Consider the following 17,592-nt stretch of genomic DNA (forward strand, 5'->3'; position numbering starts at 1 on the left):
TTTCCTTTCTTTCCTTTCTTTCTTTCTTTTCTTTTCTTTTCTTCCTTCCTTCCTTCCTTCCTTCCTTCCTTCCTTCCTTCCTTCTTTGTTTTTTTTTTCACAACATTTCATATATTTTTTTATTTTTTTTATTTACCATTTTTATTAGTTTCAGGTCACAACATTCTATATTTCATTTTTATAAATGAAAAAAAAAGGCAAGATTTACAGATGTCAAATATCAAAGGACACAGAATGAACTCAAGTCTATCTAATTCTGAAGCTTGTTTTATTTCACTGAGCTAAGCTGCCTCTCCCAAGGTAAGAAAATGTATTGCTACTCCTGGTGGCTGACTTCACTTCAGCTTTATCCCAGAAAGTTGTCTAATGACATCGTCATGGATTCTGCAAACCTGTAAGGAATCTCATGGGGACAGAGCTATTCCTGGTTCTGAAGCTCACATCTAATTTTCCTTGAGACACACAAGCACAGGGATTGGATAGGTTAACTGATTATTGTGGTAATAAATTTGGTCAAATAAGACAGTGATGAGTGACATAAGTATCATTCTTAATACTTGCAAGTTATTTGAACTCAAGGATAGTATATATTTTAACCATCACTATCACTGAGAAGTATGATCAAGCATGTTCAGCTTCCAGAGAATCATTTTTTATTTTGTTTGTAATTGTGGAGAATTAGATGACATTTTAAACTTTAGTGTAAGAGATTCATATTGATTTTTCTCTTAAACTTAAAGTAATAATTTGAGCATTTTGCCTATTATGGGAGTTTTCTCTCTTCAGATATTTGAGTTTTTTAAGATTTAATTTACTTTATGCTTTACATATTTTTTTTAGAGGGAAAAGTTCAAATGGCGTACATTATCTATACAGTTAGTCCTCACTTAATGTCATCCATAGGTTCTTGGAAATGGTGATTAGTGAAATGCCATAAAACGAAACTAATTTTACCATAGGCTAATTGATATAGGCTATATTACCATAGGATAATTTTACCACAGGCTAATTGATAAGAACTAAGTTCCTACAGCATATTTCTGGTCACAAAAAACATCACCAAACTCTAAATAAAGACCCAAAACTCTTCTAATATTATACATTGAAATAAGCTATATATACATTTAAGAAAGATTAATAAAAACAAGTAAAACAATTATTTTCCAATCTGCTTATTGCAAGTCAGGGTTGAGGGTGGCCGAAATGATGTTAAACAAAATGTGTTATTCGAGGACCTGCTGTGCATATATAACTTATATAACTTGTGTTTCTGATTTCTTCACACATGAAGGTATACGTACTCTTAAAAATAATTATACTGACAATTTATGTGCACATAAAATAAAATAAGTATATAAAGACCTCCTAATACTCATTTGTTAAAACTTCTTTCTGAGTTCTGGATCTATGTGAAGAGATGAAATTCTCAGCTATTCTGATAATTACTGTCTTTCTCATGCACATACACACCTGAGATAATATGAACTGACCCCCATATAGTATTCAATTCTAATGGATTGCTTTTACTTCTCTATACCTAGATCTTCATATCTCTTAGGAAAAGAAGGTTTATTTAAGACTCATATGGGAAAATCAGAATACTATAGCAGATACTAATGTCATCAAATAAATAACCTTAATCTTAACCATAGTTTTGGGGCAGCAATGAAACGTAGGGTACAAGATGGCTCAATGTGGAAATTTCATACAGGTGAGATCATCTGAACGACTGCCATATGTTTTCTATAACCTACAATGAGAGAGTCTCAGAGGACAAAACATAAAAACTGACAAAACAGTGATCCAGAGATTAGTATGGCTGCTTTCACACTAGTGTCACATCTGACAATAAGGTTTACTACAGATAATCTTGGCAGGGATTCCAGGACCCTTGTAGGAACTACACTTTTGCATCTCTATCATTTTTCAAAGGATAGTAAGTTCAGGATGTAAGAGGGCAGGACCAAATATAAGTTAAGGTAGTTGATTGTTTCTTTTCCCTCCTTTATTTGATTTAGTATTAGGCATGGTGAGAAATAAGGAAAAGGTGTTAGGTAATAATTTCATGACTATAAGCTCCATATGAGCAGGAACCACATTTTCTTTTAAGTAGACAACTAACACAGTGCTAGGCACAAAATCAGTGATAAATATTTGTTGAAAAATTAATTAATTATGGAGTGAATGAAAGAATAGATTTTGTACAAGGATTTGGACAAGGGAAAATTATGCTTTAGCAATTGTATTTTTAAGAGCTTGCAATCTAAGATTTCTTATATCATAGACATAGACACACATTTCCCTCATATACCCATGCAACATATATATGTATACATACATATATAATAATAATGTTAAAAAGCTGAAAATGAACTTCAAAATACTCTGGAATTGTGGAATAAAAAAAGAACTTTAAAACACTATACAACACTACTGTTTTGTTCAAATGTGCTCTGAATTAAAATAGTCTACAGTCTTTTAAAGGATTAAAAAGGAAAAACAGGATATGTAAATGACCCAAAACTATACAGGTCTGACTATCTCTTCTAATTTGAGCAATAAAGAAGGAAGGGGGAAATATATATTATATAAACTCAGGGTAACTTTCTTCCAGTCACAGTGTTACAACAAGATTCAAAACACATCTTGTTGCTTTTTGTTTATAAAGAGATAAAAGGTGAGATAATGTATAGAAAATAAAACATTTAAAAGTCTCTCCTGAAATTTGCTCTCTCCTTTACTTCAAACATATCTACTACCTATTAGGTGAGACTTGAGCAATTGATACCAAAACACAGTAGCAGGGAAGAGAAAGACAATTCAAAATTTACTTAAGTAATTATTTTTCTGATTAGTAATCAAGTACTTTAACATGTATTAAGGGTCTTCTATTTTAATATTGTTCTATTACATATTAATGTATTTAACTTGGAAATATATAAATATATTAACATACATATTTAGGGTCAAATATTTTATTTTTAAAAAGCAACTAGATTTTATATTGTTTTCTACTTCTTTTCATGTTTCGATCTCTCTTTGGTTTGTTTATGTGACCTTAATAAGATACCATAATTCACCTGGTGACTACTATTTAAATTGCAGGTAAAACATCTGGAAGGTGCCTAACTGAAACTTATAATAATGTCAAATAATTTACAAAATTCTATAGTTGTGGGAGTTATAATTTCTAGAGTTTAAAGAAACTAAAGCCAACATTTATGATTATTTATAGAGTGTTAGCTAATTCTATTTAAATTACAATGACCCTTTAAGGCACGTATTATTGTTCCGCTTGTTCCGTTAGATATTGTCAAGGTTAGATAAGAAGCTGTGTAATTTGCATAAAGCTGCTTATTTAGTAAATAACAGAATTGAAATTTAAATCTATTTTTGATTGACTCTGAACTCTGTGTTTTCTCTACAACTCAACACTGCACAGAACTATTTAAAAGGCACTTTAAATATTAGCTTTGGTACACAATGACTTTTTTTTTATGATGACTTTTTTAACGTTTCCACTTAAGCCTCTGAATCACTGTTCGAATTTTGCTGGGTGAATAAGATAAAATTAAATTTTAAAAAAATTCTGAATAACTTCCCTTTATACCAGTGCTGTAGTTTTGGTGTGAAATTTTAATGCTGTAATGCAATGAGTTGGATGTGTGTGGGAAAAAAAATCTACAACCTCAAAAATTCTCTCCTTGCATTTCCCCCTTGTATTTACTCTAGTATTATTATTATGATGCCCCACAGCTGGATGACTGTTGAGGGGAATAAAACTTAAAAGATTTAGGAAGCCAAGCAATATGATGGTCTATCAATTGGAAATGGAAGTTCATGTAACTTCATTTTATCCTGAAACCCCTCTGCCCATAGACTTGAAGTTTCTGATCAGTATGAATGAGAAAAATGAGAAATGGAGTGGAGTCCAAAAACAAAGAAACAAATGAAATTACATTATTACCTCAGCATTTCCGATTCTTTTCTTTAGAAATGTGTGTGTGTGTGTGTGTGTGTGTGTGTGTGTGTGTGTGTGTGTGTGTTGTTCACCCCAGCCATCAGCCAAAGCCCTTTCTTTGGGAATAGAAATCTATATTTCATTTGGGAAATCACCCTTATCCCATTAGTAGTTGTATGATTTGGGTTTGGATTGACACCATCTCCAGCTCTAAGAGAGGAGTCTGAGAGGCTTAACATAGTAATTAATATATGTTAATATATTCCACACCCTGGGCAATAGAGATTGGTTCAGAAATGGACATGTGACTCAGAGCTAATGAGATAATAGGGGAAATTTGCTGTGGCTTCTAGGAAAGAAATAGGAATTTACTCTTCTATTAGACTTGAAAACATGAAGCTTTAGACTGCAGCAGCCATCTTAATAACACAGAGGCTACCAGACAGTAATGGGCATAGAAAAAGACAGATCTGAAATATACAAAGAGCTGTCTTTAATGATCATGTTTGAAATTATGTGTCACACCATAACTGAAGTTAAATATCTCCTGTTTTGAGTTACGTATTGATATATATGCTCATTTTTGTTTCAGCCAGTTGGAATAGTATTTTATGTTACTTGGAGTTGAAAATGTATTGATAGCTAGGAAGGCAGGGGATATTGCAGTATATTTACACATTGGGCACTGTTCTAGGCTTTGATGATACAAAGAAGCATCATGATCTCTTCCTTCATGGAGCTTACAGTTTAATAAGGAAGAGAGATAAGTACATCCACAATGAAAGATTTTGTTGACATTATTGTGGATAAGCACATCCACAAGATTGACATTATCAATAATGTCAATGTGGTAAGTGTGTGACAGTGGTTATGGCCAGGGTGAAATAGAAGCAATGAGGAAGGGCACCAATCCAATGGAGTCTAACCTGTGATGTTCTTTTTAGTCTCTTGGGAAATGTACTTGATCTCTAATACTTATGATTAAAAAGCAAATATCATGTCCATTTATTCCTGTAAGAACAATTTTCTTTTGTAAGTTGTTCCTTTCTCTTAGAAGAAGAAAAACCTACTTACTCAATTCATGTAGCACCACTTCAATAACTGGAAATCTAAAAGTGAAAGCTTTTTCTCTTAGTTAATGCATAATAGTTTTATAGGACAGTGGTTTTCAAACTTTGCAGCACAATTTAATCAAATGAGGATTCCTAAAAAATCCTGATGACCAGGCTATGTCCACATACCAATAAAATCAGAATCTTTGGGAATAGATCCAAGACATTAGTATATTTTTATTAATTCCTCAGGTACTTTCAATGCACAGCCATGCTTGACAACTAGTGTTAGCTTAAGTGCTTAAGTTTTCTACACTTAGCGCACATCTCAAATTGGACCACCCATATTTCAACTGATCCATAGCCACATGTGGCTCGATGCCACCATATTGGACAGCACAGCTATAGACCACTGAGTGCCATAAATCCACAACATGAAAATACTGGACTATATTATATCAAGGAAAATTTAAAAGCATGGATTACTTACCAGTAAATTTCCAATTAAAATGACCATCATGTAAAAAGGAAAACAATGGAATTGGCCTGCTACATTAAAGCAATCCCATAAAGTCTCTATCCACTCTCCACAGAGAATCCGGAACACGGTCAGATAGGAGTGGAAGAAATCAATCATGTGCCAGCGTGGGAGTTGAGAGTCTTTGTCCACGTTCCAGATACAATCTTTGTAACTCGAACCAAACATGTTCATGCCAACCACAGCAGAAAAGAACATGAATGTGAACAAGAGCAGGATCAAGTCTTTCAGGGCCACCAATGAGGTACTAAGAGTCAGCATCAGAATCCTAAATGTTGGCCAATATTTCCCCAGCTTGAAAATTCGCATCTAAGAGAGCAATGTAAAAAACAACAAACATAAGAAACAAACAACACAAAACCTAGTTAGCATTTATTATGATGCACATTTAAGATTTTTATCAACATTATTCACATACACATATACAATATTTAATGCAATATTCAATTTTGAGCATTAATACTAACCACCAAAAAGTCATTTCATATAGAATTCTTAATACATCATAGATATTCTATAATTTTTTACACTAAACCCATATATTCTCATCTATTGATCGCTCAATTCCCATTCAAAATTATACTATTACAATTAATCTGGTTTTATGTTTTAATGTCTGATAGGACAACCATCAATTCTTTGTTTTGCTTTTTATAATGTATTGGCTATTTTCCCACACTCTGACATATAGGTGATGTTGGAAAAGCTTGTCACCTTCCACTGAATTCCATTGAAGGATCTATTGTGTATTTCCCTTTTAACGTAACATATCAGATACCAAACGCAACATTCTAGGTTTAGTTTGAATATTTCCCTTCTTTTCACTAAAGTTTGGATTTCTTTTGTTATAGCACAAGATTTCCTTAATATTTTAGCCACCATGTCACAATAAAATTAGGCATCTAAAACCCATATATCATTTTAATACATTCTGTGTCATCCCTAACTATTTCTAGTATATATTTGGCTTTCTGGACTCAAGAGTACGAATTTATGTTTATCCATGTAAAACTTAATCATCTTATATTCAGTCTGTTATTACCCTTTCATATATTTTGATACTATCTTTTATCATATTTTCTGCATTCCCCAGTCTTGTTTCATTCATGAATTTGATAACTATATCTTGTATATATTTCTCTCACTCATTAGAAAAGTTTATGGATGAGGATTTAAGACAGGGCTCTAAAGAATCATTTGTATAAGATCCAATCTACTAAGTTGTTCTTATTTATTGCTACATTCCTTTAACTTGTTATCAGAATGTGAAAATATATTATCAAATACTTAACATTTCCATAAATACCATTCTAATAACACTATTCCGTTTCCTAGTTTTCTGAGTCTTATCCTCACCCTGCATTGAGACATACACTGATTCTGACTTAACAGTTTTCAAAACATTCCACTGGCCTGACTGCTTTTACATTTAGAAATACCTGATTACAGTTCCTTACTTATACATTGACATTCTGCTTCTGGCGCTCTTCATTACCCTGTTCCTCAAAACTGACCCAGTACCCTGGCCCTGCTTCCTAAAACTACATCTCAAATGTGCTACATTTATGGCTTATTTCCTTTACTGCTTTGGTCAAATAACAGCATTTGGAGACTGCTTTCTGTTTCCTGGGGTAGTGTTAATTTATTCAGCTCTCAATGACCCAAGGGTATTACTATTCTTCCCATTTTATGTCTGAGGAAACTAAGATAAATTTTCATTAAAAAAAAATTTAGGTCGTGGACTCTACTTACCACCCTGAATAATCGAAAAAGAGCCATTCCATGAATCTTTGTTAGATAAAGTTCTGCTAAACCATGGAACACAATTAGGCAATCAAAAATGTTCCAGCCTTTTTGGAAATACCCATATGGATGCATGGCAATTATTTTAAAAATCATTTCTGCTGTGAAAATTCCAATAAAAACCTAAATAAAAACAAAGCACATGGATGAGAATATGATTCCAATAGCTCTAGTCAGAACCCTCATGCACAGAAACTAACTTTTCACTGCCACACTCTTCATAGTTCCTCTGTCCATATCTAATTAGGTTTGGAGTCTATATTATAACAACACACTCATACATTTTATTTAACAATCTAATGTTAAACACTGTATACAGAATCTTCAATTATTTTTTTAATGTCAGTCTGGAAGAAACTGAAAGAATATTTGAACGTGAAATTTTTTCAGTTTGGATAGTTCCTTTTGGTTTATGGAGTATATATTAAGGTAATTAATTTTTCAACTAGTAAAAGAATAAAAGAGGTACATATATGGTACAGAATGAAAACAGAGTAAACCTATGGAAACTGCCCTTTTAAAGCTATACCGGTAGAAATAACTAAATTACTGTTTTGGTATCAAGTAAATGTATGATTCAAAACTGGGAGCTGTTTAGCTGTATGAATACCAAGCAACTAACATCAGCAACAATAAAAATAAAATAAAATGAAATAAAATAAACACTATATATTTGCTTAAATGTGACTTGTTTTTAAATTCACAGGACTCTCTTTTGCCTTTTAAATCATATGGGAAGAAAAGGATCGGTGAGACCAAACGATACCTTGACAAAGGCAAAGGCAGGTGGTGAGAGCAGACAGGGTCAAGTGTAGCTGTAGCCAGGATTCAGAATCAGGTGTCAGTGTAGAACTTTTGTGTTATTGCACCATGGCCCTTCTTTGATCTACGGGGCTATAGTACCAAGAGAGGGTATAGTTGGGAAGGGAGAGGGAATAAATAATTTCCACTTAACCTTACTGCCAAGCAGCTGGCTAGGAATCCCAAATTTAAATGACAGAATTTTCAACTCTAGGTAGAAACCTATTCAGTGATAAGAACATTTACAAAATAGGACTGGGAGTGGTGAAGTGGAGAAGCATGAAAACAAGACTACATCCAATACTCATATAATGCACTTGCAACATATTGCAGTTATAAAATAAATAAAGGGATAATAATGATTAAAATTTTAAAGTTGCAAATGAAAAGAACCTTACCTTGTTTTCAATGCTGAGAACATTGATGGTTTCTTTACTTATTGGATAACATTCCAAGGCCATAAAAAAGATGTTTAGAATTATGCATACAGTGAGAAACAGATCAGTAAATGGGTGCATTATAATTACATGGACAAAGTCTTTCAATTTTAACCAACAGGGAGAACAATTCCAGATCAAGAGAGTTTTAGCAAATTTATACCAACACAATGGGCATCTCTTCTGAGAGGTTTGATGTTCTGCAATGAAAGAATGGACAAACTCAACGTTAGTAAATTGTCTATTTAAATTTAACTAATAGAAAGTTTTCACTTTTGCATGTAAAAACAGGTTTGAAACTAGACTTTTGACTTGGAGTTACCAAATAGAAATATTTTATATTAATAAAAAGCAGAGCAAAGGAAATTTCCTTTGAAATTTTGTTCATGCTCGCTGAGTCAGACAAATGAAAACAAGACAAACTATATTAGAAAAACAAAACATAGGCGTGTCTCTCAAGAAAAACAAATATGGAATATAATGGAGAGTTATATAATTCCTAGATTTATATGCTTTACAAATAATGCCTTTCAACATTGTCCATGATAATGAGTTACTCGCTCTGTGTTTAAAAAGCAAAAGTCAACATAGAAAGGACCTTAATATCTTAATGTTATATATTCCAACCTATATTTTTAGTTATAACTTACCACTTTTATGTTACTTTAAATACTAAAGAAAATTCCTTGGCACTCTTTGGTAATGCTTTCTAATGTTTAAAACACTATCTTATGGAAATTTTATGACTTGTTCATCCTAGTATTCTCAGGTTATTCCTTAAATTTTAGCTATTATCAAAATTCTGAAGAAATTGCAGGATTTCTTTAAAAGCAAATTTTATAAATAGTACCCTCCATAGTATCTAAATATTCTTTACCTTCTCCATGTCTCATAGTAGCATCATCCAACACATCCAAAGAAGTGATTATACAAGTTGGTGATCTTTTCTTCATTTCTATCTCTGTGGTCTTGGTCTAAAAAGAAAGTTGATGAGTCTAATATTGGCTTCTTCCCTTTGTAGCTCCAAGGCTATAACTATAAGAAGATTTATAACCTTCTTAAAAATGCTGATTCTACTTCCAGAAACTTTTTTTTAAATGAATGTGTATACTTTAAAACTCAACGAAAATAATTTTATGCTATGAGGTCAATTATAAAAGGAGTAAACGAGAGGATGAGAGTGGTATTACCCATATTTGACAAGGAATTCAATGTGTAGTTTAGGATTATTGTGAAATATCCAGTTGGCAAATATGTTATTGAAAAGTGTTCCTTGAACAACTTAAATTTTTTCCTTGAGGAAATGTTAATTTTATAACTTTATATATTATCTTGATAAAATTAAAATGATTTAGTTTCATGGTAATGAAATAAGTCTTGAAGAATATCAGGTAATAGGATGAATTTAAAGGATTGCTTTGGTTAGAACATATGAGTATATGAAAATTCCATAAACAAATCATTCTTTCTGTCTCTCATGTTTCTTGAGCAACGGTTTTAAGGTACTCTCTGTTTTGCTGATGTGGCTACACAGGGTTAAAAAGAACCCTTGTACTGGAAAAACACTCAAAACTCCTAGGCTTTGATGTAGATATTACAAGTACTACACATTCATAAGTATTACAAATATAGCCCAAGGTGTTTCTAGTGACCATGTATAAAATTTGTATTAGTATTTAAACTCTAAGAAACTGACAATGGGTAGACGATATTACACCACAGAGTTTCCAACAGTTTTTACATTTGGCACATAAAAGAATGAGAATACTTATATATTTGGTAACTTGGGGTAAAGAAGTGAGGCTACTCCTGGATAGAGGAAACTGACATGGGAGAAGTTGCCACTTTAACACTGAGGCAATTAGTAATTGAGGTTCACTGGTAACCCATACACTACACACTCTGGTTGGCAAGTTCTGCTCTGGCCTCTCTGAAGAGGCATAATAGGCATGAAAGCATTCATATTCATGCCAGTCAAGTCCCCTCTAATGTCATAAATACTGGAGCTAGAGGAGGTAAAAACCAACTGTATTACATCATGAGTTTCATTAGCAGAGTCTGCAGGTCTACAGATCTGATTCTCCTCCCCATTTTTTTAAAATTCAGAGTAAGCTAAAAAGTCAGGATGCAAAGTTAATTTATTTACTTAAACCATGGTTATTTCAGAAACTATTTTTTAGCTGACCTATAAGGTTACATAAGATATGAATTTTACAATTCCAAATTACCATGAGATTAAAAAACAACAGAAGTATAATTTTTCTGTTATTAAGATCTGACAGGGATTTCCCAAATATCTTCATAAAGATGATACTGTGGTGACATAGTGAAGAATATCCTCCACTATGTTCTTAATACAAAGAAATTACTTCTTGTAGAGCTGTTTCTGATAGTGAGCAACATTTAATGGAATCACACCAAAGAACAACTGAGTAAAGACAATTACGTGTGTGGCGGATGGGGGATGGAGTGCGGGGAGTCATAATGTTATTGTTGACATAATTCAATGCTCAATTCTCTTCTAATTTGGCTTGAATGATGGACATACTTTAGAATATAAAATGAACAAACCACATATCGTTCTAGTAATATATACACCCTGATTGAGCTTCTCAAAAATATTGCATGAATGCCCACAAGTGGGCCAACTCTTGAGGATATAGCTATTTACAATACAAATTGAGAGGATCCTAACTCACTAACTCTCCTTTTTGGAAGTTTGAGAGCTAATAAGGGCATATACATGAATTTCAAACAATTCAATGGTAAAACGAGACTGGAAAAAGGCACTAGGCTTCTTCTCACAACTGGTTTAAATTTTCTCTGGAGGGAGGAATGAATAAGGAAGAACCCAGTCAATTTCTAGCATTTAGCAATGAAACTACCTGAAGTGCTCATTTTGGACTCAGACCTTTCTGGACTGCAGCCACACTGGTGATTCTAATCCTCTGGCTCACCCTGGTTCCTTCACCTATATAGCATAAACTCATTCCTCAGATCTCAGCTCAAGTGTCATTTCACAGATAAAAATCTTTTCAGACTCAGAGATAGCCTTTATTATAGGCTCTTAAAGCATCATGTTTCTTTCTTTTACAGCACTTACTACAGTTTTTGTTTTGTTTTGTTTGTTTTTTAGTAGAGAGTAATACAGTGAACCACGATGAATCCAACATTCAGCTTCAACAATTAATATAATAACATTATATTCTGCATTTTTCATGTGTTGCTCATCTGATTTTTTGATAGATTTTAAATCAAATTTCAGATGTTATATAATTATCACAATAAGCATTTAAAAAACATAATCACAACACCATTATCATTATCAGCACAATTAGTAATTCCTTAATATTATCAGATACCCAGACCATGCTCAAGTTTCTTTCATTGCTCAGAAACATTCTATTGTAGTTGACTTGTATCAATCAAAATACAAATTAGATCAAAAACTGAGAATTTCCACTCAAGGTGCTGGATTAGGTAAATGTTGTGCTTCCCTACTCTCAAGACCACATCAAAATTGTAACTAAACTACAGAACAACCATCACTGAGAATTGCCTGAAGTCTAGCTGAACCAAAGCCCTATAACTAAGGACATACAGAAGAAGCCACATCAAGACTAGTAGGAGTGGCAGAGACATGGAACAGGCTGACCCCACACCTGTGTGTGACTGTTAAAAATTGGGAGGGCTATCTAGGCTGGAGATGTAGGGTATAGCATAAGGAATATAGTCAATAATACCGCAATACCTATATATACTGCTTGGTGGGAACTAGAATAGTCAGGGGGATCACTTCTTAAATTATATAAATGTCTAACCACTATGCTGTAAACCTGAAATATAATATGGAATGTCAATTGCAAAATTTAAAAAGGGGAGGAAAAGGTGAAGGAGAAAAGAGGTTCAAATTTTCACGTATAAAAAAAATAAGTCACGAAAATGTAATGTACAAGATAGGGAATACAGTCAATAATATTGTGATAGCATGGTGCAGTGTCAGATGGTTGATGGATTTATCATGGTGATCACTCCTTTAGGTATACAATGTTGAATAACTATGGTGTACACCTGAAACTAAGATAATATTGTATATTAGCTATATTTTAATAAAAATTTTAAAAAGAAAACAAATACAAATAAGTACATATTGTATTTAGTTTGGCAGGTCCACGGATTACCTTGTGATTTTATTTTTTTTTCCCTATGTGATTTATTTGTTGGGGATAGGTCACTTATGCTGTAGTATTTTCCGTATTCTTTGACAGATTGTTTCCATTTAGTGTAATTTAATCTGTTTTTCTCTCTCCTATAGTCTCTAAAAAAATTAAACCTAGAGGCTTATTAGATGTAACTCAGATTTTGGAAAGGACATATTGTATGTCGTGTTTTAGGTTTTCTATTTCATAACATAGGGGAACACATAATGTCTAGTGGTACTAGAATTACAATTTTGTGTTTATGATAATTTTATAGTTTATCTCCTCATTAGACTATTAGCTTCATGAAGATAGACACTATATTTATATTTATTAAAGTATTTTTATCTTCAGTGCGTAGTACAATGGCTAGCATATTACAGATTGTCAATAATGTTTTATTAGACAGATCAGCTATAGGAATGTCTGTGTAGATGGGGAAATTTGAAAATATTTGTAATCCTAAAGTTGTATATATCTGATTCCGTTCCTAAGGTTTTGCCTGTAACTGACAATTCATAGAAGAGTTTCACTTGAAAACTGTGTAATTGATGGAATAATAATATTGTTTCAGCATTGAAACAAAGAAGTGGTTAACACTAGATTCTCTTCTTCAGTGTTGACAAATCTAATACCAATAAATGTAGATAAAACTTTGCAACTGGAACTCAGTGAGGATTAAATTTGAAAAGTCATGAAGGCACATATGTGTCTGGTACATAGTTGATGCTCAATAAGCATTTATTTTATTATTATTGTTGTTGTTGTTTTTGTTGTTGTTGTTTTTCCCCTCAAAAGAGGAGAGGATATTGTCAAAGACTTAAGAATTTTATGTTTCTGAAGTATTCTCCATATAGATTGCTGTGCCTTCTTATGTTTTTCTTGTTGTGTTCCCTACAACTAGCCATTGACATTTGCCAGTTGCTTAATATAGTCTAAGAAGTGCCAAGTTCTTAACATGAATTTATTTCACTTGCATCTTACAACTACCTATGAGACAGATACTATAGTAATTTACATATTACAGATGAAGAAGCTGAAGTTTATAAAGGTTAACAGAATTGGCAAATATCATACATCCATGAAGTAGCTCAAGTCTATATCTGACTGCAAAACTGTGCTTTTAGCCAATATGATCCATTGCTTTCCTATAATGTGAGAATATGAAGCATCTAAGCACTCTCCTGGTAATACCAACATTGGCATTAGAATCTGACGAGTCTTCACTTAGATTGGTCACCTAAAGGGACCTCAGCTTGTTTCAAGTTCCCGCTCCAGTGTTTTCTTATGTATAAATAAAACAAGAAATCTTGTGAAAGTGGTTTTCACTCTCACTTCCCAGAAAATCTTTGCATGACAAAATGTTCTAGTAATTCTTCCAAGAAAATAAATCCTTTGTAATTGAAAGATGTTAATTAAAATCAGAAAGGCTTTTTGTGATCCAGAGCAGCCAAATGAATGGAGATATTGGGAAATTGGGAAAAAATTCAAGTTCTTAAGCAGAGTTAATAGGGCATCTTGTCTTGGGATAAGGCAAGCATTGTGCTCTTGGATATATTTGTGGGTAGCCCTTGACATTTGAAATGACACTTCAAAACAAATTACACATTCAACATATCATTCAGACCATAATCATTCAATCTGAAGAACCCTAGACTCATTTCTAGAGACAGAAAGTTTTTGTAATTTGTTCTTCTGTGACTTCCTCATGGGTGATATAATGGCTATACTCAAGAGCCTCTTTTTACACATGCTTTCTTCATATAGCTTATAATTGCTTCCTGTTTCAATGGTATACATGTTATGGACCAGGTAGACAGGAGTATCTATCGATAACTTGTCATTTGGTATGATCTTACATCGTGTTGTTCAGGCCCCACTTTTTGGTACAATGACTTTCTTAGAGCTTCTTCATTGATAATGGTTTAATAAAACGGTTACCTAGGTAGGCAAGTTAACGTTTTCCTCTTTTTGACCTAGAAGGGTCCTTTGGCATTAATTGATCTCTTAGCCAGCTTTACTGTACATTCCACTTAGTGCCATAGTGTATCTTGTCCCTTTACCTTTCCCCATCTCTTTTTACCCTCCTCAAATGAGAGGGTCCTTGGTATAGCTACTTTCTATGCTTTATTTGTTCCCTCAATCTGTGTTTGTCCATTTAACATAAAATGAAGTTAGTTTCCCCCCCCCCCCCCCAGTATAGACAATCTTCATTAGCAGGTATTAAGGTGCAAAATAGTAACAAATCCAGAGGGATCTAAAGGAGGTAGAACATGGCTCTCTTTCCCCAAGTGAGGGCCCTGTAAGCAGGCCAGTGGCGTGGGAGCACTTGACTTGACTATGGACACTTTGGGCACAGCACTCCTTCCAACAAGATCCCAGCAGGAGGTCTCCTCACAACAGGGCGAAAGGAGCAACACCTGGAAAAAGCATGGGCTGTGTCCCATCCCAGGTTGCTTGGCTTCTGCCCACCGCACACCTCAACAGCTCCTGGGAGGAGTATTAGGACACTGGGCTATATCTATTCCTCTCTGAACCAAGGAAGAGGTGTGAGATTGCCAGGTCCTATGGGATATAAGGAAGCTACTTCTAGTTGCTTTCCTGGGTCCTTTTCTTCCTTTTAGCACAATTACAGCACAATTAAGAGTTTAAAAAATAATTTCCTATGACTTTGTTAATGTTATTTCTGTCAATACTTTTAGGTTCATAGACCAAATCTTTTGCTATGAAGTTTAAAATCTGAAAATATATTAAAACACAACACTAAAATAATTGAAAATAAGTGTAATCCCTCATGAAGTTTTACTAATCATGGGTTTAATTATTCTATGGATAAAATAATTTCTAATATCATCATGCTCAGTGCATTTCCTCTTGAAGAAACTAGAAAGCCAATAAAGTAATTTTTTTCTCTTTTTACAACTTCAATACTGTACTTTATCCTTGCATTTAGTACTTCATGATTTCTAAATTATGGAAGGCACTAGCACTTTTCAGTTGAACACCAAAATTTTGTAGTTAATTCTGATGTACTATCTGAAGCAAGTTTGAATTAATAAACTACACTTGCATTAAGAGAAGTCAAGTTCACATAGATATACATACATATATATATATATATATATATATATATATATATATATACAAACATATATATATATATTCATATTCATAGTTTAACAGAAGTAATAATACACATTTTGGAACAAAAAATATATGTATTAAAGAAATCTTTAAAGATGTTGGCCGTTCTTACCACAGTGCACTCAGGAAGGAATGTTATGTAGCAAAAGTGAGATCTCTTACTAAAATCACTTTTGATCTTCTTATCATGTACCACAAACAGATAGTGAGCATCTAGTAGAAGGCAATGTGCTCTAAGACTGTGAGAAGAGAACTCAAACTCTGTCATTCTAAGAAGCATTTTTACAAATGTGTACCTCAACTGCTTTGTTTCCTTCTTGAAGTTCTTTTAAAGTGTCCTGAAATTTCGGTTCAGTCTTCTGAGCTTTTTCAGCGGCTGCCTGCTTTTCTTCATCATAGGACATAGCGAGGATGCCCAAGAACAAACTTGCCATGTAAAAGGCAAACCAAAAACTTATTACAATAAAAAATATCATGTAGATCTTCCCAGAAGCATAAAGGATCTAAGGTGAAGTGAAAAACAGGACAAAGGAGGAAAATGTTATTTGTTTTCCTGTAATCTCCTGTTTTAAAATAAAGTTATACGTGGAATGTAATCACAAGACAGTTTAAGTACTCATACCTAGAGAAATAAGTAAAATGTTCTTCAACTGAAGACATTACATATACATACACATATATACATATGTATGTATATATATATGAGATATATATATATATGGTATAAAATATATGGTACAAAAACAAAAGAAGAATTGAGTAATTTAGGGTGAGCATTTTACTTTTATATCTTCATAAAATAGTCAAAACATTTTGAAAAAAAATTGTCATCTCTCAATAAAGAAAGCTGAACAATCTGATTATGGAAGATTACTTTCTTTGCAGTAGAATCTTTAAACTTATGAAATTTAATAAAGTCAGAAAATGAATGTTTAGAGATTACTTTCTTCTGATCATTACTTTACGGAAACACCACAGGTACAAAATAAGGTATTCAAAGGGGTGGGGAACAGAATTATTTCTGCATCTGTCAGAATACCTACTTTGGTGAAGAAGCTTTGAATGAATCACAAGGGAAAGTCATATAATTCAATTATACGAATTCATTTTTAGATAGAAAATACAAAATTTTAGATTTCCAAACTGAGACTTGACTAGCTTTTATTTCTTAATAATTACCTAAGATAAATCAGGAAATTTAAAAACTTAGGAAATTATATGTAGACATTACAAATCCAAAATATAGTCCAATGACTTATTCTCATTGATTAAAAGTACATGAAGAAAATTCAAAAAGAAAATGGGAATAGTTTTTATTTTTCAGCATCCATTTGAATCAATAAATATTATTTACAGAAAATATTGTGCTGATGTAACAGAGTTAAGAATGTTTACGGATTCATAGGAAGTTCTATTCAATCAGAAATAATTTTTATTAATCTATAGTATACTTGTCTTTAAAAGTATTTTAAATAAACCTTATTATCCCAGTGAGTCAGCTATTTAGGATTTGGTTAAGTATGTAATTTTCCCATTGAGCATTTATAGTAGTATATTCAGGAGTCAATAATAGATATTATGGAGTATACCACAGGCCATAAACATTAATAAGTAATTTATGTTTATCATCTTATTAATTTTGTGCAACACTTTTATG

General features: G+C 32.8%; 1 protein-coding gene across 3 annotated transcripts in view; it reads right to left on the bottom strand.

The window, feature by feature from the left end:
* SCN7A (sodium voltage-gated channel alpha subunit 7) overlaps positions 1-17,592 on the bottom strand; it is an 81,797-nt gene that overhangs the window by 24,136 nt on the left and 40,069 nt on the right. For all 3 annotated transcript variants that reach the window (XM_019727350.3, XM_019727351.3, XM_074337380.2), the window contains 5 exons: positions 16,232-16,438; positions 9,470-9,566; positions 8,554-8,792; positions 7,304-7,477; positions 5,504-5,860 (listed from right to left, as the gene is read on the bottom strand). In XM_019727350.3, coding sequence (XP_019582909.3) covers positions 5,504-5,860; positions 7,304-7,477; positions 8,554-8,792; positions 9,470-9,566; positions 16,232-16,438 — 1,074 coding nt within the window. The remainder of the gene's footprint in view (positions 1-5,503; positions 5,861-7,303; positions 7,478-8,553; positions 8,793-9,469; positions 9,567-16,231; positions 16,439-17,592) is intronic.

This window comes from Rhinolophus sinicus, chromosome 17 (assembly GCF_057876585.1).
Source record: "Rhinolophus sinicus isolate RSI-liver-muscle chromosome 17, RSI-T2T, whole genome shotgun sequence".
NCBI classification, from domain to species: domain Eukaryota; kingdom Metazoa; phylum Chordata; class Mammalia; order Chiroptera; family Rhinolophidae; genus Rhinolophus; species Rhinolophus sinicus.